The 22,751-nt window shown below is 37.5% G+C and overlaps 1 protein-coding gene across 4 annotated transcripts in view; it reads right to left on the bottom strand.

Annotated features, from left to right (window-relative positions):
- Nucleotides 1-57: 57 nt before the first annotated feature.
- Nucleotides 58-22,751, bottom strand: part of phf21aa (PHD finger protein 21Aa) — a 37,252-nt gene continuing 14,558 nt past the window's right edge. Inside the window, exons 7-18 of one of the 4 annotated variants that reach the window (XR_008838091.1) lie at nucleotides 20,380-20,625; nucleotides 18,252-18,335; nucleotides 17,002-17,250; nucleotides 15,001-15,159; nucleotides 14,851-14,902; nucleotides 14,640-14,719; nucleotides 14,491-14,548; nucleotides 9,145-9,167; nucleotides 8,876-9,033; nucleotides 6,643-6,718; nucleotides 3,562-3,665; nucleotides 3,282-3,370 (exon numbers count right to left, since the gene is read on the bottom strand). Coding sequence is in view for 3 of the 4 variants with exons in the window: in XM_056461862.1 (XP_056317837.1) it covers nucleotides 2,813-3,370; nucleotides 3,562-3,665; nucleotides 6,643-6,718; nucleotides 9,145-9,167; nucleotides 14,491-14,548; nucleotides 14,640-14,719; nucleotides 14,851-14,902; nucleotides 15,001-15,159; nucleotides 17,002-17,250; nucleotides 18,252-18,335; nucleotides 20,380-20,625 (1,689 nt within the window). In the remaining variant the exon portion in view is untranslated. Of the gene's footprint in view, nucleotides 3,371-3,552; nucleotides 3,666-6,642; nucleotides 6,719-8,875; nucleotides 9,034-9,144; nucleotides 9,168-14,490; nucleotides 14,549-14,639; nucleotides 14,720-14,850; nucleotides 14,903-15,000; nucleotides 15,160-17,001; nucleotides 17,251-18,251; nucleotides 18,336-20,379; nucleotides 20,626-22,751 lie in introns of all 4 variants that reach the window. The other 3 variants (XM_056461862.1, XM_056461865.1, XM_056461864.1) reach the window with 3 other exon arrangements.

Genomic DNA, 22,751 nt, shown 5'->3' on the forward strand with positions numbered 1-22,751 from the left:
GCTCATATCTATTTGTTAAGTCAGTGCAAAATTGATCTATAGAGGAATAACAGTCTATTTAATTTACAATTTTATTTAGCAAAAATGGTAAAAATAAATAAATACAAATTGATCAAATGCTCCAGTAATATCCAGTGTCCTCAACAGAAAAAATTCATGAAGTTATATATTCAAATAACTTACACATGGATTTGAATTCTATGAGAAAAGGTAAACAGACATCAGGCAACACACAAGATTAATTATAAGAATAAAAAAACCAAACATACAAAATGTATAAAAGTAAAATGAAACAAAAACTGCAATACACATCCCTTTAAAAACTATGAAAGAATCTAGACACTTTTAATACAACAAATTGATGTAAAATGTGTTCTCAATTTATAGTTAAGGACATTAGATTACGCGCTGATATATTCAGCTTGCAATAATCCATCCTTGATTTTATTTTTGAGGGTTTCATCAACCTGAATGAGGTAACAGCATGAGGTGTAAGAACGTGACTCTTCATAAGCATAATTATGCGTATGTTGAAAACGTGAACAAAAGCCTGAGCTCTCAGTAAACACTTTAACATCTGACAATCAGATTTCGCACACTTCAGGACACTATACCCAAATCTCGCGTGTAGGGGACATGAATGAGGAGACACAGTAGATTCTCATCTATCTCATCAGAGAACATCTGTCACAGAAGCACTGTCAGTCCTACTAGCCACATCTGGCCTTAGGATTCTTGGCCCTAAAAGACGGGAGATGACATTTGCAAATGTCACATCTGATGAGCATTTATGTAAGGGCTCTTTTCCCTTTTCTTTCTTCTTTTTTTTTCAATGCACAAGAAAACCTGACATACCAATAAACCACCAAACAGAACGCAGCTTTCCTGTGTCACTTTGGAATTTTCACAATTGTGACAAAATATGTTGTAGTATAATTTTTTATCAGACAAAACATGTGAATACTAAATGGAATAAATTAAATTTGAGGGGTACATACCCAGGTCATCATCCTGGGATAGAATCATTTAACCAAAAGTAAGTTTTTAGAACGGTGAACAAAAACCAGCAACTCATATTGTGTTTTGACAGAAGACGCAAGCACTTCAGAAAGCACTTTCCTAATGTGTAGTGGTCAGATTCGCTATACTGTCCTCACTAACACAACCACACCAGATGACAAAGTAGGTTCTGTTTCTGAAAAGGGGGGGAAGAAAAAAAGCACACTCTAAGACACCGACAAGTCATAACACTACAATGAAACAGCCTAACATAGTCTATAGAACTTAAGGCAACCAATACACAGAGGCTACTGCAGGCTAGAGCTGCATGTTCAGCATCGAAAACACTCACGAACCTGAAACGAAGATACAAACACTGGAGATATTTCTGTCTTTTATCAAAAGCGACTCACTCCGTGTGTGTTTGACACCACTGTGTTTCTGGATTATTTCTTGTGCTTTTTTTATTTTTATTTAAACACTATGAACGAAGTGTCGTCTTGGCACATGATACAGTGTTCAAGCTACCGCGGCTGAATCTCTGGTGTTAGAAGTGGTCTGGCGTGTTTGTCTGTGCTTGTTCATGTGCAGTCACACACTGTAAAACACACAGTGGTGAGAAAGAGCTCTGATATGATAGAGAAACGAAAAAAGAAGTAAAGCCTCTAAGAAACAATGGTAGAGCAGTTGCACTAGGCATGCTGTGTTGTGCTTTTGGACAGCTTTTCAGAACAGTGTTATTATCGCCTAGTAAAGTGACTCCATGTGTGTTAAAACAATGCAGAACAGAAGCCCTTAAATTGGCCCATAAGCATAATGTTACTGGCACACCGGTTTTATGGGATATTTCTGACTGCATGATTCCTCGCAAGTCATTGGACAAGGCATGAGACCCCTGCTACAGTCTGGGTAAAAACAAAAACATAATCAAACCGATGTGGAAATGGAGACGGATGAGAGAGAGCCGCGCTCTCAGTAAATCACATCTGTTCAGTAGATAAGGCATGGTCAGAATTTACCTCACAGACACTTCAGGACCGACACTACGAATACTACTCTACTACTCTTAAATATCTATTTTAATGTTCAGAGTAACGTAAAAGAACAGTTCCCTGTGGCATCGATTATTTGGCAGAACAGAACTACGGATTTTTTTTCAATAAGAAGGAAATTATAAATAAGGTCATGTGTAAAAAATAGCAAAACATATTTACAGAAATGTTCGATTTTTTTCTTTAAAAACACCACAAAATAGACAAATGCAAATGATACTAGTTAAACCTCCAGCAGAACGCCTGGAAGACCTGTGTTTCTTGTCAGTGTGTGTGTGATAAAGACCTGTTTTTGCGCTCCATGTTCCTCTGGAGACGCGACAACTGAAAACTAGACGAAACGACTGCACCTGGGCTGCATTTCACAGACAAAAACAGACGCGTCGTATCGTATGTCTTAGATCGGAGCTACAGGAACCTGATAGGAAGCTGCACTACTCATCTAGCAGGACGAGACCTTCACCCGATCCAGCCTTCAGAAGCCTTCCCACTCAGAGGTGCTATATGGCAACTGTATCAGGCACACAATGGTGTGATATCTTTAAATTTTATTACTCTTTTCTATATCATTATTCTTTGTAGAAATCTTCTCGGTGTGCATACTTTAGCATACACATTGCTGGTACTTTAGGAACCTTCTTCCTGCATGTAGTAAATGGCACTATGGATTTTCTTTCCCTCATAGATACAAGAGATGAAACGACGACACAAAACAACAACACTGTTAACTGGCACGCTGTAGGCTCCAACTGCGTTCGATGCTATTTCACTCCCTCCGTCACTTCTGTGAGGGGTACGATGGGGCCGAGGAGGGCCTGTGGGATGACGCTGAGGTCACTGTTGTTTTTGTGTTTTTTCGTGTTCTCCTCCCCTGCGGATACGGTTCCGTTGGTACTGAGAACCGCCTGGTTGCTGCTGTTATTGCTGAAGGCTGCTGCGTTTGTATTTGTGGGTTCGCTCCTGATTCTGGCCATGCTGTTGATTTGTGTGATCTCCTCGCTGCCTTCGTCGCACTTTGCGCTTGTAGCTTCCGTGTTATTACTCACGCCGGTCTGGTTTAAGGTTTCGCTTGTGTTTGAGAGGGTTCTGACTATCACCGTAGCCCCCGAGGAGCTTGTTGCGGTATTTGTGTTGTTGTTTGTGTCTGTAGTGGAGCTGCTGGCTTCGGAAGCTCCAATGTGGGACATTTCTCCATTAGCCAAGATGAAAGGAGACAGCTGGATTCCTCTGATCAGATGCACCAGGCCTCTTATTTTGTCGAGCGAATCCTCCATGTCTCTCTGCTGGGCCAGTACGTTATTCTTGCTGTCCATACATTTCTGTGCAGGGAGAGAAGACACAGTACTGCTGACTCATATGACCAAAATCTCATCATTATATAGTTATGGAATAGTGGCCTTCTGGGATAATAAATGAACTCTGGCGGATTAATGCATCACAGTTAGATTTGTAATTTCAGTGGTATGACTCACTGTGCAGATGAATAGTGGATGATACGAACTTCTCTCACCGTTATGGAGTTGCTGAGCTGTCCGACTCTATGTTCTAGCGTTTCTCTCTCCTGACGCAGCTCTGCACTCCATCTCTTCAGTCGATCCTTTTCTCCCTCTTTAGCTGCAGGGAAATGTGTGTACATGTGAATCTCAATGCACAAGTTAGACAAAAACCTATTCATTTTCCCAATAGAGAAATTGATTTAACAATCCTGTGGAAAGTTTTCTTAACAGATGCACCACGAGCTCTGGGGTTATTAAACTAAGACTTTACGCACACTTGTATATGGTTTATGAGGACTTGCCATAGGCATATTGCAATTCACACTGTAAAAACTAGGGATGCTCCGATCAGGATTTTTGCAGCTGATACTGAGTACCGATTCCTTGTCATGGTGATCGGCTGATAACGAGAACCGATTCTGATGTTTCAACCTTTATAATGCATTAAGCACATATTCGCTCTAAGTATGAACCTTAAGGGAAGATCTCGCCTTACTTAAGGGAATAAATAAAGGATGCTGCATATAATACCTTAAACATGTCTCTTAAAACCATTTAGGTGTGAACATGTCATGGCCAGAAGCAGCTTTCCAGAAAACAATTCATTCATTCATTTTACTTCGGCTTAAGCCGCTTTTCCACTGCAAACAACAAGCGTCTATATTAAAAAAAGACATTTCTACTCATAAATGAGTAATAAAAATATTATTATTTTGTTGTCTCCACATTCCCTTCAAAATGTTTTGTGGTCTATGGGTTTCTAGTATTCATTCATTCAACCATGGCGAACACACAGAGAATAAAGGCTCTTGCTTTAGCACTCCTTTATTTCCGAATCCACCTTCTCTCCCATGCTGCACGACAAAACTGCAGCAAATATAAATATCTGGTAAATATCTGGAGCTGTCAGGGATTCAAATCATGCCATGTGAAGTGTGTTCTGATTGAAAATAACATTGGCGATCACCTACAGCCAATGAGAAAGCAGCATCCACTAGCATGGGTATCTGCAGGCCAGCGGGAGGTTGGGGGATTAGTTGAAAGTGATCATGTCTGTTCTCTCGTGAGTTTGGTTGTAAGGCGTAGTTTGGACAAAGTTGTCGGCAATTCTTCCTATTGTAAAGTTATGGGGTGTGAACCCCCCTGTCGCTGATCCATCTTGCAGCATAAACAAAGCAAAGATGAAATTGCTACCCCAGATAGTCATGCAGTGTGAAAACATCCGTGACATGACTATTTTTAAAATCATGCAGTCTGAACTCAGCATTACTTATCACACCTGATTCAGATAATCAACTCGTTAACTGAGAGATCTATGAACTGATCCTTGTGTCAAAGAGATGGCAGGGTCACAAGGACCGGAATTGAGAACCACTGAATTAGGGTGCTTTCACACCTAGACTTGTTTCAGAACCTGTCTCGTTTGCCCAGTTAGTGCGGTTCGTTTGGCATATGTGAAACCTGAATGAGGTGGTCTCTGCTTGATTGAAATGAACTCTGGAGCGGATCGATTGTAGTGAGAAAGCGATACGATCCGAGCCTGGCTATATCACAGTGTATCATGGATATGTAATAGGCATATATACGGCTATATGAAGAGAGAATTATGAGTAGGGTGGGATGTCAGTCCTACCTGTAAATGTGTGTTTCATGTCAAATATGAAAGTGAAAGCATGCTGAACTATTAAAGAAAGCTGTTTATTCTTGTCAGGAAAACTAACCGAACTGCTGTCTTAGTTTATCTGTTATTTCTCTCTATAATGTAACGCCTATAATGCATAAGCCAACTGCTATGTATGAGAAAGTCTTACCTCATCTGTGGGTGTCACCATTCAAAAAGAAAGTGCAGCTTTTCGCTTATAATGTCTTATTGCTCATCATCCTAAATTAAAATAAGGACGCATGACAGCTAAGCGGGACTCTGCAAAATAAACCGTGAAACTCTGACCAATGTGAGGACCACTGAACACTAGCTTGCATGGTTTGGGATCTGTAGAGCTGTGCATCGATGGATTTGCTCTTCAGTGTTTAAACTCTCAGTAGTGATTGTTAAACCACACTGAACTGAGCTAAACTGAACTGAACTTAAAGTCTGAAAACTGAACTGACACTGATTCAATTTACTATGATCTTTTATGTGAAGCTGCTTTGACACAATCTACATTGTAAAAGCGCTATACAAATAAAGGGGAATTGAATTGAATTGAATTGCGTTTACTCGCACGTCACTTGTTTTAGCTCTTTTGGTCTGTTTAGAAACTTTGCCGTGTGAAAGCGAATCGCACCAAGAACAAAGAGCAACATTGTAACAATTTTAATCACGGTTTCGGAACAAATGAATCGATTCACAGGTGTGAAAGCACCCTTAGAGGTAATTATGACAAATGTTAATTGTAGCAATTCAGAATAAACATACATGTTTTAAAACATGTATTAATAATGATAAAAACACAAATAGGGTCTATCAAAATCCTTATAAACAAATACCACATTACCATTGTGTTTTGTTAATTACTTTCTTTCTGCCCTTCCATGAGTGACACCTACTGCTTTTTCACTGAGCCAGCCTGCACTTTTTATACTGCACTGTTAATTTGGACTGAATATATACAAAACATGATTTATTAAAAAATTTAATTGCCAAATTATTCCAGGTGGTAAACTATACTCATTAAATGTTCCATTTTTGTGCTATTAGATATTGCACTGTTGTTTTGATTTGACCACAGATCAAAGCGCTTCAAATGACTTTACATCATAAAAAGTGCAGTCTAGAACTTTTGGTATATTTTCCTAAGTGTCAAAAAAGTTTGTAATGTTGTGATTCATCTCAGAGTTGAATGAATAAAATAAAAGGAAATTACTTCCAGAAGCAAGACTGCAGAAAAAGTGGGTGGTTACGGCTTTGTTCTATAATTCTAGGACAGTTTTTCCCACAGATCAGAAATTTACTGGTGCATTTCATAAGAGCCTCATTATAGGAGACTTTGTTCCCTTTTAAAATCCTAACTTAGGATATTTTTTTAAAGCGATCTCAAATCATCATTCTGTGCAACTTTATCATCACAGCATTAGTTGTATATGAAAGCCCTTACCTGCTTTATAGGAGATGTAGGAATGAACAATAGCAAGAGTTCCTGGCCACTCAATGGCATCTTCCTTCTGGAGAATCTGAGGAAAACATGTACTGAATGGTACTGAAATACTCAAGTGCTGACAGTCTGTATTCAAAGTGATGAACACAAAAACAAGAACACTCAAAATGAATGTAAAATGAATGCATAATGAAAACAAATGAAGTGGGAAGTAATGAGGCTACCTAGGTCACGCTGGTTTTTAGTATATCTGGTATGAATAATAATTACAAAAAATACAGACTTCCATCAATCAAAAATTGCTCTCTGGCCTAATTTTATCAGGTCTGTCTCATGTTTTATTGTAAAGAATAATTTATGCAAGTATGCTAGGTTCAGATAAGAAGTGATTCTGATTTGAATACTAATTATAGGACCTCAGAACACCTCTATGAGGCCGTAACATGAGGTTAAAAGTTAGTTGTAACAACAAGAAGAAATACTGACCATGGACCATAAAAATGGCCAATCACTGGTTGTAAAAAATAAAGAAGTCTAAACAGAGTCTGCTATAAAACCTGAATCAACATAGTTTTTTAAGAGGTGATGAGACCTCTAAAAGATGACTTTTTCGGCCCCGTTTACACTAATATGTTTTCGTTTTAAAACACACAAGTTTTGCTACGGTTACGCATTCTGTCCACCCTACGCTGGAGTTTTTGAGAGGCCGTTTTCGTTTTAAAGCGAAGACATCTGAAAACGGAGGCTGGCTGCAGACATTCGCCTATCTGATTGGGGCTCAATAGTTTCCTCAATAATATAATACCTACAGAAATTTCAGTCTTGGATCCTTTCCTTGTAAGTTCAGACTTCGCAAGTTAGATATGGAAAACAAACTCCTGAGGACATGTTGGGTAAATCTTCAAATGGAACAGTGTGCTTTATAACCTCATTCACATCACCCTGCAGGCTACACTGTTTCTAAACAATAAAATGAAAACATGATATAAGGAACTGTCAATTTTCGTTGATATTAGCAACATAACAGACACCAAAAATGTTGAGTCATTGTGTAGCTACATATTTATATGAGCGGCATCTTCACTGTATGCATATTTATAACAAAACGGAGCCTATAACATAACTGCCTCCTTTAATTTTTAGTGAAAAATACAAAACATACCCTCTTTTTTGCTTAATATCAGTATTAATAATTAATAATGGCCATTATTAAAACATATACAATATTGAAAATAAAGGCAAGCAATCAGTCAAATGTGCAGAATCAGTGTACGTGGTTACATAAATGAATATAGGCTTTTAACTTATCTTTGTCAAAACACGTTACCTGAGAACAAGTAATAGATAAAAAAAAATTGGGGGAATATGTTGTTGGATATAGACAAGATTATTTAAATATCACGTTTAACAAATATAGTGAAATTAGATCCGCGGTAGATTTTTGATGAATCGTCCGACGTGCACAGCACTCACCTGGGGTTCTGTGCTCAAAGCACCCACTGACTGCTTGGAACTCAGACGTGCGCATACGCTGCAGTGTATGCCAGAGTGTGTGTGTGGTCACATGATGTGCGTTTTCAGTAGTGTAGTGTGAACTGAGAGCTGTTCAGATATGCTAGGTAAAACGTCAGTGTGGATGTGGATCATTTTCATTCTAAAACATTAGTGTAAACAGGCCCTTATTCAACAGGAAAAAATGTCCAAATACGGGCCATATAGCTCCCTACATGGCTGTAGAGCTGTGCTGAATTTAATTTCGAGCTGAGTGGGCAAAAAGTTACATAGTGCACCTTTAAGAGTGGTGCAGGAATTACATCAGAACCTGTATAATATTAGGACAATCATATTAAACATTGTGTATTTTTCATATAAAAGCCCATTGTAAAGCTCCATAGGAAAATCTCGGGGCAACCCACAGCTAAAAATGTCTCCACATTCTGATATAATTCCTGCACTACTCTTAAGAGTCTCTATACGGATACCAAAACCTGCAAGAGTAGCGCAACGAATTAACCCTATAAAGACTGCCTTTTTGAGACAAAAATACATTGGGTAGTGAAAAGAATTATGAAGCGTGAGAGTGAATGGCAATGAATCTCTAACATTAAAGCCCCCTCAGTTACCCCAGCCCCTTAATTCACCTCAGCTACCACTAGGTGTCACCGGTGAGCACTGGAACGGGGAAGTCTGAATTGTGTCTCAGTAACTGTAGTGGACTCTCACAGCTACTTACATCCCCTGCTGAGCTGGGGCAGGGTGAGGGTGAATGTGATGGAGGGGTGAGTGAGAGGGCAGGGGAGAGTGGGCTGCCCGTGGTGGGCCACTGGAGATCTGGGGAGGTGGAATGATGGCTGCTGGTGGTTGGGGGGGATGGGCCCCCGCTCCACAATACTGCAGTTTTTAGAAAGACGACCTGGGTGAGATGAAACAAAGGACAAACAAAACACAAAAAGAAAAGAAAAAGGAAAGAAAAAAGCAAGAACAAACATTGGTGTGGCGTACCTCTGACAGGCTGTCCTCATTGGCTGGGAGAGCAGGAAGGAGCGGGTGGGGGTGGTGTGATGGCGGACGGAGGGAGGGAGAGAGCAACGTTAGATCACAAAAGGAAGCACTGCATGCTGGGTAACAACACATTTTGCAAAAGCTGGCCTCAGATCAGCTGATAAAGGCAGAAGGCAATACATTTAGGCAGATGGGGATAAGAAATGCCAATAACAAAGAAGGATCAGAGGGCAACCATTTAGAGAAGCTTATCCAGACATCAAGAAGCTTATTTTCATCTACAGCTCGCACAGCTGCTGTCAAATGTTAAGATGAGCTGTAAAGGGAATATGCAGCATCATACATCAACAGATATTGCACATTTATGGCTGTACTGATGGGCTTTATCAACAAGTATTAATAGTTCTGTTATAATGCACAAGGTAGCAAGGTCTCAGAATTACATAAAACATTGTTTCAAATGAGCCCTTTTCATTTTCACCAACAGGTGTAGTAAAGAACTAAAGTCAGCTAAACAATACGTAACATGATTTGGCAAGAGACTTGGTCCCAAATGTGAAATCTATTAAAGAAATCCAAAAACAGAAACCGTTTTTCTAGGTGAACGTAGAGTAGATGGAGACTTATAGCCAGTTTTCCAATCAATGGGCTATATGCACAGCTAGTGTTTTTCAGTCAATGATGAACTTCCGGTGAAAGCCTTATGTGACTATTTTCAATTTCATTAGGTTCCTTTTACAGCATCAATGTTGTAATGTAATTCAAACATAATCAGTTAAACAGACTTAAGCATCCATTTGGTTGTTGGAGTGTAAAAAGAGACGAAAGACCGTTTAAACAAGCGCCGTCATTAGCAGCAGGCTAGTGCAGAAACTCCTTTGAAAATACAGTGGTAAAATTAATTTCCATATTTCAAAGACATGGCACGGAAAAATATCATTTAATGCAGTGCTTCTTGTTTGGTCTGATACCCACTTTATATGAAATATCACTGAAAGCAGTGATGGTTGCTGCTTTTTTAAAGAAATCAGATCTACGCTGCGATTTTGTATGGGATGACAATTCACCGGAAGTCCTGGGGCTGGCTGACTGAAATTAAAAGTCCATGTGCAAGTACCCCATTGTTAACCTACCAGTTTAAATGACAGAAACTTTTTCATTTTGTGTTGGCTTTAATGAAAATTATTTTGTCATTTTTTATCAACATGATATATAACAGATATTTACAGTACCTCAAGCAATATATATGCTTCTAGAGCAAATGGCTTCAGTCCTTTGAACATTTAAAGCTACAGTGTGTAACTTTTTGGTTTATGTAACTTTTTGAGTGACAACATTCCACAAAGTTTTATTATTAAGCTTTAGTGAAAAAAGTTACTTTTATTTTATTTATTTATTATATATTTTGTTCTCTCTCTCTCTCTCTCTCTCTCTCTCTCTCTCTCTCTCTCTCTCTCTCTCTCTATATATATATATATATATATATATATATATATATATATATATATATATATATATATACTGTATATATATACAAAATTATGTGTAACAGGTAACAGAGCAAGGAAATTTTCACAGTATTTCCGATTTTTTTCTTTTGGATAATGTGTTATTTCGCCTAGAATAAAAGCAGTTTTTAATTTCAATTTCAATTTAAAAGTCATTTTAAGATCAATATTATTAGCCCCCTTAAGCTATATTTTCTTTCGATTGTCTACAGAACAAACAGATTTGCCTAATTATCCTAACCTTAAACTAATTAACTTAGTTAAGCCTTTAAGCTGAATACTAGTATCTTGAAAAATATCTAGTCAAATATTATTTACTCTCATCATAGCAAAGATAAAATAAATCAATTATTAGAAATTAGTTATTAAAACTTTTATATTTAGAAATGTGTTACAAATCTTCTCTCTGTTAAACAGAAATTCAAAAATAAACAGGTGGGCAAATAATTCAGAGGGGTTAATAATTCTGACTTCAGCTAATATCTATCTATCTATCTATCTATCTATCTATCTATCTATCTATCTATCTATCTATCTATCTATCTATCTATCTATCTATCTATCTATCTATCTATCTATCTATCTATCTATCTATCTATCTATCTATCTATCTATCTATCTATCTATCTATCTATCTATCTATCTATCTATCTATCTATCTATCTATTTATCTATCTATCTATCTATCTATCTATCTATCTATATATATATATATATATATATATATATATATATATATATATATATATATATATATATGGACAAAACAATTGAAAAGGATTCAGAAGAAAGAAGGTAATACAGGTTTGGATCAACATGAGGCTGAGAAAAAAATATATGGTTAAAGTATTTTAATTATTTAATTATCTGAATGGACTGTGCAGTGGTCGACAGTAACAAAGTATTTTTACATCTAATTTATACTACTAATTACTTTTTCAAGTATCTGTACAAATCATTTTTTATTTAGGAACTTAAACTTTTCCTACACTATATTACAAAACATAATATCATACTTATTGCATTTCCTAAAAAATGATGTTCCCTATTATTTTGACCTGAAAAAATCATCAGCTAAAGAGACCTGTTATAATTGATAAACCTGTTGGTGACTGATATGTGAAAATATATTATTCTCACTGAATATTTGTAAACTAAACCTGCTATAAAACTGTTTCATGCAACTGAGGTGTTTTCATTTTACACCAGCAGAATTGAAAAGGAATGCTTCAAACATTTACTGGAGCACACATTGTAGTAAATTTATTATTTGCACTTTCAGCACTTTGTTAGAGTGAACTTTAATATGACCTGTCTTTCCACTGCTCTTCAAAGATTAAAAAAAATACACTGCTGTATCGTTGCAGTTAAGTTTTTGTATTTGAGTCTGTCCAATACAACGCTAATGATGCAGCACTCTCACACCTTTAGGATCCGCACAACTTGTCTAATTGTAAATCTATAGAGTAGGATGAGGACACTGTCTGAGTCTTTTACTAATGTATACACTTTTACAGCAGCCCGAAGACAATCATTATTCCACTTAACACACCGCAGGGTCATTTCTTCCTGCCTCACACACACACACACACACGCACACACTCCAGGGCCACTCCACAGCAGAGTGTCTGTAAGCACATTACATAATCAAACAGCCATTACTGCTGAATGTGTGCTTGTGTGAGATAGAGAAAGACTGACTGATGGCAGTAAAGGAGAGTGGATCAGTTCAGGATGAAAGGTGTAGAAAATAGGCTTAAAGCACCGAATAATGACTGGCAAATGATTTTAGTGCAATAAAATTAGACAAATGATTAGTCAAAAGTCACATTTCACAGATATTGTTAATACATTGGCTGGCCAAAAAAGTCTGCTTTTTGGATTCAAGTAAACTAAAGCTTAACAGTGTATGGTTGGCTCTCCATTGCAGCGATTAATATGTTTCTGGCATGTTATATGTTTGGCAGCAATTGCTTTAACACCAACTAACACTAGCAGTGTGAAGCTTTTTATTTTCTAAACAACCATGTAAGACGACGTATCCCAAGGCCATTTTCCAGAACGACAATGCCAAGATTTATTGGGCTCAAACTGTGAAAGAGGGCTTAATTTTCACACATTAATTGACCACCAATTGACCTGAACCCCACTGAATGTTTTTGAGATGCGCTGGAGTAGAGAATACTTCTCTTCAGGGGCAGACGGTGGAGGTGCTCCCATTGTAAGTAACGTCAATACAAGATCTTGGACAAAACTGAAAGCAATTCTTGATGGAAATAAACTTTGTGCCATTGCATATTGTGGTTAAACAATGATTCCAAAGCTGGTCACTATTTGATCCGTAAAGCCTACTCAACATTGAGATATTACGATTCAGGTTGATTGTGTATAAGTACAGGGACTTAATTTTCTCAAGCACTTCCGATCAACTGTCATGCCATTACTTATCTGGTTTCTATTAAAATCAATGATCTTCACAGCATGATTGAGATGTGATATGAAGTGGGACCGGACAAGAAACAATGCATTAAACTTCATAGTTCTGTGCCATGTCTGTCAAATTAAAATTTACCACAAAAAACACAGTATTTTCTATGGCGTTTGAGCGCTCACCTGCTGCTCCTGACAGCGTTTAAACAGTCTTTTGTCTTGTTTTACCTGTAGCACAATTTACATGTGCTACAGGTAAATTGAGTAAGCTAAATTGGCCGTAGTGTATGTGTGTGAATGAGAGTGTATGGTATGGGTGTTGCAGCTGGAAGGGTATCCGCTGTGTAAAACATATGCTGGATAAGTTGGCAGTTTATTCCCCTATGGCTAACCCTGATGAATAAAGGGACTAAGCCGAAGGAAATGAATGAATGAATGCTGTAAAAGGAACCTTATGAAACTGAAAATAGTCACACAAGTTTATCGGTGGTCCATTCATGCTCGAAAAATAAGCCTTTTTTTCATCATTTGAGCGTAATAGGTCTTGGCATTGTCATCTTGAAATATGACCATGGGATATGTTTTTCAACATGGTTGTTTAAGAATAAAATGCTTTTACACTGCTAATGCAATCCAATCTAATGCATTTTCGACTTTTGACAAAAGACGTATTGATAGCAGGTGTAAAGAGTCAGATAAACCTGTCCTGAGCTGTCCTTTTCCTATTATCAACTACAAATTCTCTAGATCTGCCTCCATCCAATCAATAACCGACTTACAGAACCAAGTCTCCGCCTTTCATTTTTCTTGGAAGTAGGCATATGCCGATATTATGTAATTCCATATATCATGATAATGAACATGCATGAATGAATACTTCAATTATTATTTATACTTTTAAAGTGCCTTTTAAGAGTCACAGCACCAAATGCTTTGAAGCCTCTGTATTTTCAAAAATTAACATTTACACATTTTATTCTATGACCGTTTATAGGTATTTAGCTCATTAACTCATTAGGATTCAGTTTAACATCAGTTGATTTAACTAAAGTCGATGTAATGACAGCTATAACAGCTTTTATTAATCTTAGGTGATGTTAATTTCTAAATGAATGCCTAATAATAAAAGTTGTTATCATTTTTCATCAATTAAATCACGACAGGTACATTTGATACCGGCAGAAGCCTACTTAGAAGCATGCCAAGTACAGAATAAAGCATCAGGTTTTGCATTGCATCTTTATAGTGAGCAGCACAAATGGTGAGGAAGTTAAATCCCCAAAGAAGGAGCAAAAGCAATACTGATGCTCGCCTCAGCAAACACCTCAAACAACCTGTGATGTTGGATATTTGCAAGCAAAAATATCCAGCACAGGCACAGAGAGACAGTGTGATTGGCTGAGCTTACCTCTCTTCCTGCTGGACTGGTTTATGGAACTCAGATACGACACAGAGCTCTTCTTCCTCTGAAACACACAAGCATGGTTTGTTCCATCCGATTTCTCCAGTCTATTTGAACTGAACTGCTCGATTAATCATTTAGCGTATGTTTGTTACCTCTGGTTCGAACATGGCTCCGCTATATATTGGATTTGCTGTTGTTCGTCTCTTACGCTCCTGACGCCTGCTCTGAATCTCTACACAAACAAACAGGGAAAGGTCAATAAACGCTCATGCAACAAACAAACAAACAAACACACACACACACACACACGCACACACACACGCACACACACACACACAGAGAGACACATTTCATTCTCCTGACCTTCTAAATAGTCGCGTGTGACCAGTCCCAGAGACAACATGAAGGCCATTTTCTGTGGAAAGAATGCATGCCATTATCTCAGCAATCATCATAATCTACACCATCGTTATCGGTATTATAAACAGTTGTGCAAACATGAATCTCTTTTACCAGAGGGCTTTCCTGGTGTTTGGAGGAAGGAGTGTGTGTGTTGGTGGAGGCGGGTGAAGATGGCGTTTCTAAGGACAGTGGAGGTGAAGTGTGTGTAGGCGTGTCTGGAGAGATGAGCAATGAAGTCTTTGGCTCTGTCCCATATTCCACTGCAGGTATCTGAAGCAGATACAAAAATGCATTAATATTTGACAATTCAAGTATTGTTGTATTATTATGTATTTATGATTGCTAGGTAATCAATGCGTGATCATAAACACAATATGTGAAGTACTATCATTTTCTACATGATCATATTACATTTAAAATATATTAAGTGGCCTTAACTAATATGTATTCCACTGAAATTAAACATTGTACTTATGTTTGATTAAATACATGCATGTACTTACATCTGTAATTAATTTATGAAATTACATTTGTAATTACACCATGCCTTAAACCTTAACCCAACCTTGAACTACCCATACCACCAATCCGGTCCCTAACCCGACCTGTATCCTACCTCAAGAGCTCTAGAAGCATTCTGCTTATATTTTGTTATATATTTAAAGTTATGTTTTGATGTAAGTACATAGTAGTTAAGAACGCTTGGTGTAAAATGGGACCTAATTATTTACTCCTGTGCACATTTATTATTATTATTAGAAATTATTATAATGTGCTGTACAATTATAATTGTAAATGAATGAAAACAGATGATAGCTTTATAAAAACAACATTTATATTGTTATTTGATCAATCCAACTTCATAGGAGCTAAAATAAGATTTGCTCAGTGCAGCTTTTTCACTGGCTTATTTTTCTTTCACATCGATTGGTGGGATTGGAGGCTTCAAAACAGCTAAGCTGCTCAATTTTGTGGAATCATTACATTTTTCTTTTTTAGGATCATTTGATAGATTGGATCAGTGATGTCTCTTCACGGGAGTGGGTGGGGCTAAACATCTCTTTTGGCACAATGCATGCAGTGCCTCTCTGATTAGACACTATGAGTATTGTACTTTTTATGGCTAAATTCTGCTATTAATCTATTCACATTGATTCAACTTAAGAATTAAATTAGGCCCAATCCCAATTCTACCCCTTAGCCCTTTCCCTTATTCTCTTTAGCTTGAAAGCGTAGGGCTAAGGGGAATAGCTAGATAGCCCTTGAAACTGAGATTTGTCAGGACCACTCAAAACCAAGGGGTACAAAAATTTCCCACAATCCACCTGCTACAACAGCCGCATGGCTGTACATGGAAGTCAGGAGATGCACAAATTAGTACTTTTTTGTCATTATTTTGAATTTTAACAACAAATAAGCATATGTTTTAATACATTCATAACGGTGTTTTACAATCATGCTTTAAAAAAAAATGCTAATATAAAAACTGCTGAATTTCGCTATCTATAATCCATAATAACTCCTGTATAGTAGTCCTACAACATTCTTTTACATCTGACACTGGAATACCCTGTCAGAAAAGTCTGGTGACCGGGAATTACCTTTTTACAGTGTCTGGTATAATGTTAATGTTGTTTTCGTGTGTTTTCTGAAGATAAATAACAAAAAATAACGCAACTGGAATAACTACAGCAGTCACTGCTGTCAATCTTTTATGTAGTAAGAGATCGCGATGACCTTTGATGACGTGTGCAGGTGTTGTAGTGGTGTCCCATTTCTTAGGGGTAATTTTTGAAGCCTTTCCCCTTCACACTGTTTCAAGGGCCAAGGGAAAGGGGTAGGGGTACAAAAATAAAATTGGGATTGGGCCTTAATGTGAACATGGGTTCAACAAAAAATATACCATTAATTAAGAATCCTATAACATTTCTGTCTTTAAGTTATTGTAAAAAACTTTACAGTAGTTCCAGACTACTTTAGTATAAGATGAACATAGATGGCCGTTGAGTGTACTGGCTTGCATTAAAGATTCTTTCTATGTACTGTGACATCGAAAGTTTCAGAGTAAGCTAATGAATGTTTTAATGGATTAAATGGAGAATTTCCCCTCACCGTGTTGTCAGAGCTTGGGCTGTTGTGAGGTAACTGATGTATGTGTGTTTGCGCAGAGGCCTGGATGTGTGTAGATGGGGAGATCAGGATGCTTGTGTTGTTAGGACTGGGCAGGCCATTGAGGATACGCATCTGCTGGACGTGACCAGAGGATGGGAGGGCAGTGCTCAATAACACTGGCGACTGCAAGGTCTGCACAGAGACCTGACCAGCAACTGGAGTCAAAGACACTGGAGGCTTTGGCCTGACCTGACACACATACACAGAGAAATAAGAGAACATCAATTCGTGAAGTGACTAGAGAAAAAATGTTAGAGCCAAAAAGCCTAAAAATGAACCAGGTGTCAAAATAGAAATTGTAGTAAATACTGCAGTTTCACACAGCAGACTTTTTAAATGTACACTTTTTACTTTTACTTTTTACTAAAAAAAATCTCTATATTAATATTCCACAATAGCCTTAATACCAAAAGTCTACTTATAGTCTACCTACTGTTCTTTTACAATACTTTAAACCAGTTACTTAAGACAAACTAATGTTTAATTATGTATAACCTTAACCATCTCTTTCTTTTTATGTACACATCCATCAAGTTCTGATTAAAAACAGAAAATAACAACATAACAACCAGCTTTCAAAAGTTAGGGGTCAAAAAGTTAGCTTTTCTCGGGTTTTAAATACATAACGTATACTCAGAAAAGATGCATTAAAACTATCAAAGGTTACAGACATTTAAAACGCTGCAAAAGATTTTTACATTTCAAGTAAATTATTATCCTTTTATCTATTCATATGCATCACAATATAACTGTTTTGATCAAATAAAAGCAGCCTTGCTGAGGTTAAAAATCTTCTTTAAAATCATCTTGGCAACCCAAAACTTTAGAAAGGTAGTGTATGGGATAGGAATTAGATATGGGATGCATGATTATGGTTTTAACAACCACCTTTAGCATATACGAGTACATAAACACAAACTTCATATACCACAGCAAATACAACACCACAGCTTTCTGTTGGAGAGAGATCAGGGTTATGGATCATTTCACTGTAGGGTAAAAAGCAACAGCCAAAGCAGACACGGCAAATCTGACCACTATCCAAGCACACAGAAATGAAACCCAGAGCACGGAAACAATGTGGAGAAAAAAAATCCAAGACACATAGAAGCACACTAACAATCAGCGGTGAGGGTTTTTCACTAGTCCAGCCAGGCATTAGGGTGTGAAGGGTTTCTATGGAAACAAACCTGCGGTAGAGCGGCTGGCCGTGTTGTCTGTCTGGTTGGTGGGACAAACTGAGGAACTTTGATAGGTTGGGAGGCAGCTTGCACCTGTGACAAGACCGCCCATTTAGAAACCCTTACTTTACTAACCTGTCCAACATGTGGGCTTTTCACACTTGAAATAGTTAACCCTGGGTCATTCTAAACCCTCTGTAAAGGCAATCCAGGCTTTCCTTTCTTCTTGTTATGCACTGCTTATAATTTCCAAGGGTTAACAATTAATTCATAAAAACAATCCTAAACCCTGGGTTAACAATCTGGATATTTGGTGTGTCATTGTGATTGACTGGACAAACGCACACAGCAATTTGTCTACATACAGACTATAGTATGCTCTATTTTGCTTTTGCTGAATGAAGTTTTCAGACTAAGCCAGACTAAAAGTCTTCAGAAGTCCATTATGCACACTTTTCTTTACCATTTTCGAAACTGCTTCAATTAAGCATTTCATAACTCTGGGCAAAAAGCAATGCCATGCCTCCTTCTAAATTACAAGCATAAAACATTCCTCTTACTGCGGTTAAAAGCTGTGTTTAGAAAGGTGATCACCCGGGGTTAAGTGCAGTGTGAAAAGCCCCAGACATCTTAGAACAAATAACTTCAACCATTGAAGCCACAAACAGAGGAAAAATATAATAAAACAACTGTGTCTAAAGAACCAACCCTGAGCGCTTAAGATCTAAATCAATTCAGACAGCACCAAACTGCATCCCACTGCAAATGTAGTCAGCAAAACAAGCAGGCCTAAGAGAACAAAACTACTGTTTTACATTTACATTTATGTATTTGCCAGACACTTTTATTCAATGCAACTTGAAGGTACACATTTGATCACTTCTTGCATTCACTAGGAATCAGACCCACAACGTTGGCGTTTCTAGTGCTATGCTCTAACATTTGAGAAAGGCAAATATATAAAGGGTTAGTTCACCAAAAATGAAAATTCTGTTATTTATTACTCAGGTCATTTTCTTAAGTCCTTCATTCATCTTCAGAACACAAATAAAGATATTTTAGATGAAATCTGAGAGCTCCATAGACACCATCCGCAAAACAGACCATATGCCTTCAGTGGTTCAATCGGACTATTTTCCAGCTATGAGAATACTTTTATGCACACAAAAAACAGACATAACATTTTTATTCTATGGTTTCTTCTCCTCAGTGTCAGTATAAAGTGCGCATTCATCCTTCATGAAATTCTGACTGAATCATTGAAGACACGTGGACTGTTTTGACAATGTTTTTAGGTACCTTTCTGGACTTTTAGGGCCTACTCACACTATGCTATCCGAACCGTGCCCAGGCCCGTTTCTTGGATTGTTTGAGAAGTGTGAGTGCTCTGAATCGGGCTCAGGCACGGTTCACTTGGCCGGCCCTAGCCCTGTTGGAAGAGGTGTGCCAGAGTGCAGTTCACTTGGGCTCAGGCGCGGTACGCTTGTGTGTGAGTGCAAAACGCACCAAAGCCCGAAACTGGCTTGAGATGGAGTGAGATGTGACTTTTAAATGATTGTTTCATATGGATTTATTAATCATTCTTATGGTTCAATGAACGCAAACAGTTGTAGTTTATTAAAGACGCAAACCCTTCACTGCACGAAAGCTGCGCACCTTCAGCAAACCTAATTCCTGCAGCACGAGGACTTTATGATTGTTTATGAGCGTCAAAAGTGGCTGATCTGTTCTGCGAAATATTTGACTGCGTGTCACTGCATGTAAAACGACTTAAACTATATAACTAAAGCAATCTCCACTGTGCTGAGTGAGAGCGCTTCTGACCATCGCATCCTCGATGACGTAAGCGTGCCCAGGCCCGAATGTAATGTGAGTGCGGGCCGTTGAGGGAGACAAGCATGCTTTGGCCCGGTTCAAGGCAACTGTACACAGTGTGAGTACACCCTTAATAAGTCTGGGTCACTTCTGTCTATGGAAGATAAGGAAGCTTAAGGTCTCATCCAAAATATTTTAATTTGTGTTCAGAAGATAAACCAAGTTCTCAGAGGTTTGGAAGAACACGAGGGCAAGAAATTGTTGACAGAATTGTAAATTTTTGTGAGAACTAGCTATGAAAAAAGACTGCCAGATTACTTACAACAACTGTGCTATTGGATATGACTCGCACTGGCTCTGCTCCCTGATTACTCGACTGGATGACCGGTTGGAAGTGTACTGGGGACTTTTGAGGATCTGCACACGAAGGGCTTGCCAGGAGCGTGTTGCCAAGGGTTGTGACCACTGTGATGGTAGGTGCTGGTGTCATGATGATCGGTGAGGCAGGCGTGGCAGCTCTCAGCACCAGAGGTAGAGTCTTTGAAGCAATGACAGGGGCCACAGAGCTCTACAGGGTCACAAACATGTAAAGCATTGTAAACTTCATTTTATTCTTGTATAGGTATTGAATCTCCCTGCACTTATTGCTTTGTAGCATACTGTGGCCTCTCTATTAATGCCACTAGGCTACTGTGAATATTGTGATTTTACCCTAAATAGCATATTCAAAGGACAAAATCTGCCAGACCTTTTTTCAGCAGTTACTTAAAGAGATTATACCATCATTTCTTCAACCTTGACTTTGTTCTGCTGAACAAATAATGATATTTTGAATCTGGTAATCATTGACATCCATAGTAGGACAAACAAACACTATGAATGTCAATGGTTAGAGTTTTTAAACCTTCTTTTATATTTCTTCTTTAACAAAAAGATATTAAGAGTTTGATTAATGGCTAGGCCCACACGGAATTCCGCAGATTTTAGCCCAACATTAATTCTGTTTATTTGCTTGAGTAAATGTGTGTAAATCTATATTAATTCAAGTTTTAAACTTAAATTTCAGTAATACTGATTTATGTACAATACAATTTGTAAAGTAATATTTATTGTCTTTTAGTAGAGATAATATATGAGAATTGCTTTGTTTACCAAATAAAGTAGATCTAATTGGATTTGCATTTTTAACATTAAATAAAACTTAAAAAGATATTACTTTTTATTTCACATATTAAGGTTTTAGTTATGAATAATTCTGCAAAATAATTCCGCAGATTTTTATCAAAACTCTGCGCAGACATAGCAAAAAACGTCTGCAGATTCCGTCTGGCCCTTTTAATGGCTAAATGTTGTCCCATTAGTGTTGGCCCTGCATGGGCAGCCCTCACCTAGTCCCCACAAAGCCCTTACTAGGCTCACACTGGCCCTGGATTGGCAGGCCCCACTTTAATGTTCGAAGATTTGAAATGGTCCGTCACATGATTTGTGTCTATATTAGTGATACTGCCACACGAGACTGCCACGGAGTCACCTTCATTTTATAACACATAACTTAATTTATAAACTTAGTAATATTGTTTTCTTTACATATATGAATTTCTTTGGTTGTTACCAACATCTGGTGAAAATTTCAAGTCAACAGCACCTTTAAAAATATTTTTTCTGAGAAAAAAGGTGACGTGTTGAATAATTATTTCCCCCACTGTACACCGGTGGACTATTATTTTGTGACTTCTACAGAAGACCTTGATTTCTGAACTGTTTTAGGGTACAATGCATTGAACTGTACTCTTTCAACAGGCTGAGTTTATTGTTTTATTCTATTGTGTTGTTTATGAATAATACATCTTTACTACTAAAGTTCTTATTTTGTCATTCTTTTAACACTTACGGACCTCTTAAAACCTAAAAATCTAAAATCTGATCTATTTCAAACTTTGTAACCTGCTTTTGAGGACAAACCCCAGATAGCAGAACTTCATTGAATTAACATAAAAAAAATGCAAAATGTTGAGTTTTCATCATGCTTAAATAAGCCTGACTATGGAGCCTTTTCCATGACTTTTCCATGTTAAAGTTTTTGTCCAAAACATCACCAGAAATGTCTATTTTGGAAATGGTTTCTATTGCTTATGGCTAAACCAACAGCATTAAATTCTATGACAAAGGATCATCTCAGGTAGTGATTATATACTTTTTTTAGAGTTAAATGCTACAAATGTGAATTTTAATATAATTTTACGTTACATTTATTGCCATACTGAAAGCAGCAGCAGATAGTTTACCTCAGATCTTAAAAAAATTGTACATGTTTGAAAATAAACGTTAAAATGGCGACTCAGTGCAACAAATATGAATCACTCAGCATGTTCTTTTAATACAGTTAGAGAGGTTTAATATATATTTATTAATCACATTCTAAACCTTACCATTTTGTTGAAGTGCAATGGACTATTCTGTGCTTCTGAATGGCTGTGTGTGCTGCAGACAGTGAAAATTGCTTGTCGCTGGAATCGTGTTGTGTTGCATGTTGTTAAGACAATGTTACAATGTAGGCTAATGTTTACGTTTATAATATTTATATTATTTGCTAATTTAAAAACACCTAGTGTGGATTTTTAAACTCTGGATCTGCGTCTCATTTCGAAGGTTACTGCTGTCACACAGCAGCAGTCTTCAAGACTGAAATTAAAC

Source organism: Danio aesculapii, chromosome 7, assembly GCF_903798145.1.
Source record: "Danio aesculapii chromosome 7, fDanAes4.1, whole genome shotgun sequence".
In the NCBI taxonomy this organism is placed as follows: Eukaryota; Metazoa; Chordata; class Actinopteri; order Cypriniformes; family Danionidae; genus Danio; species Danio aesculapii.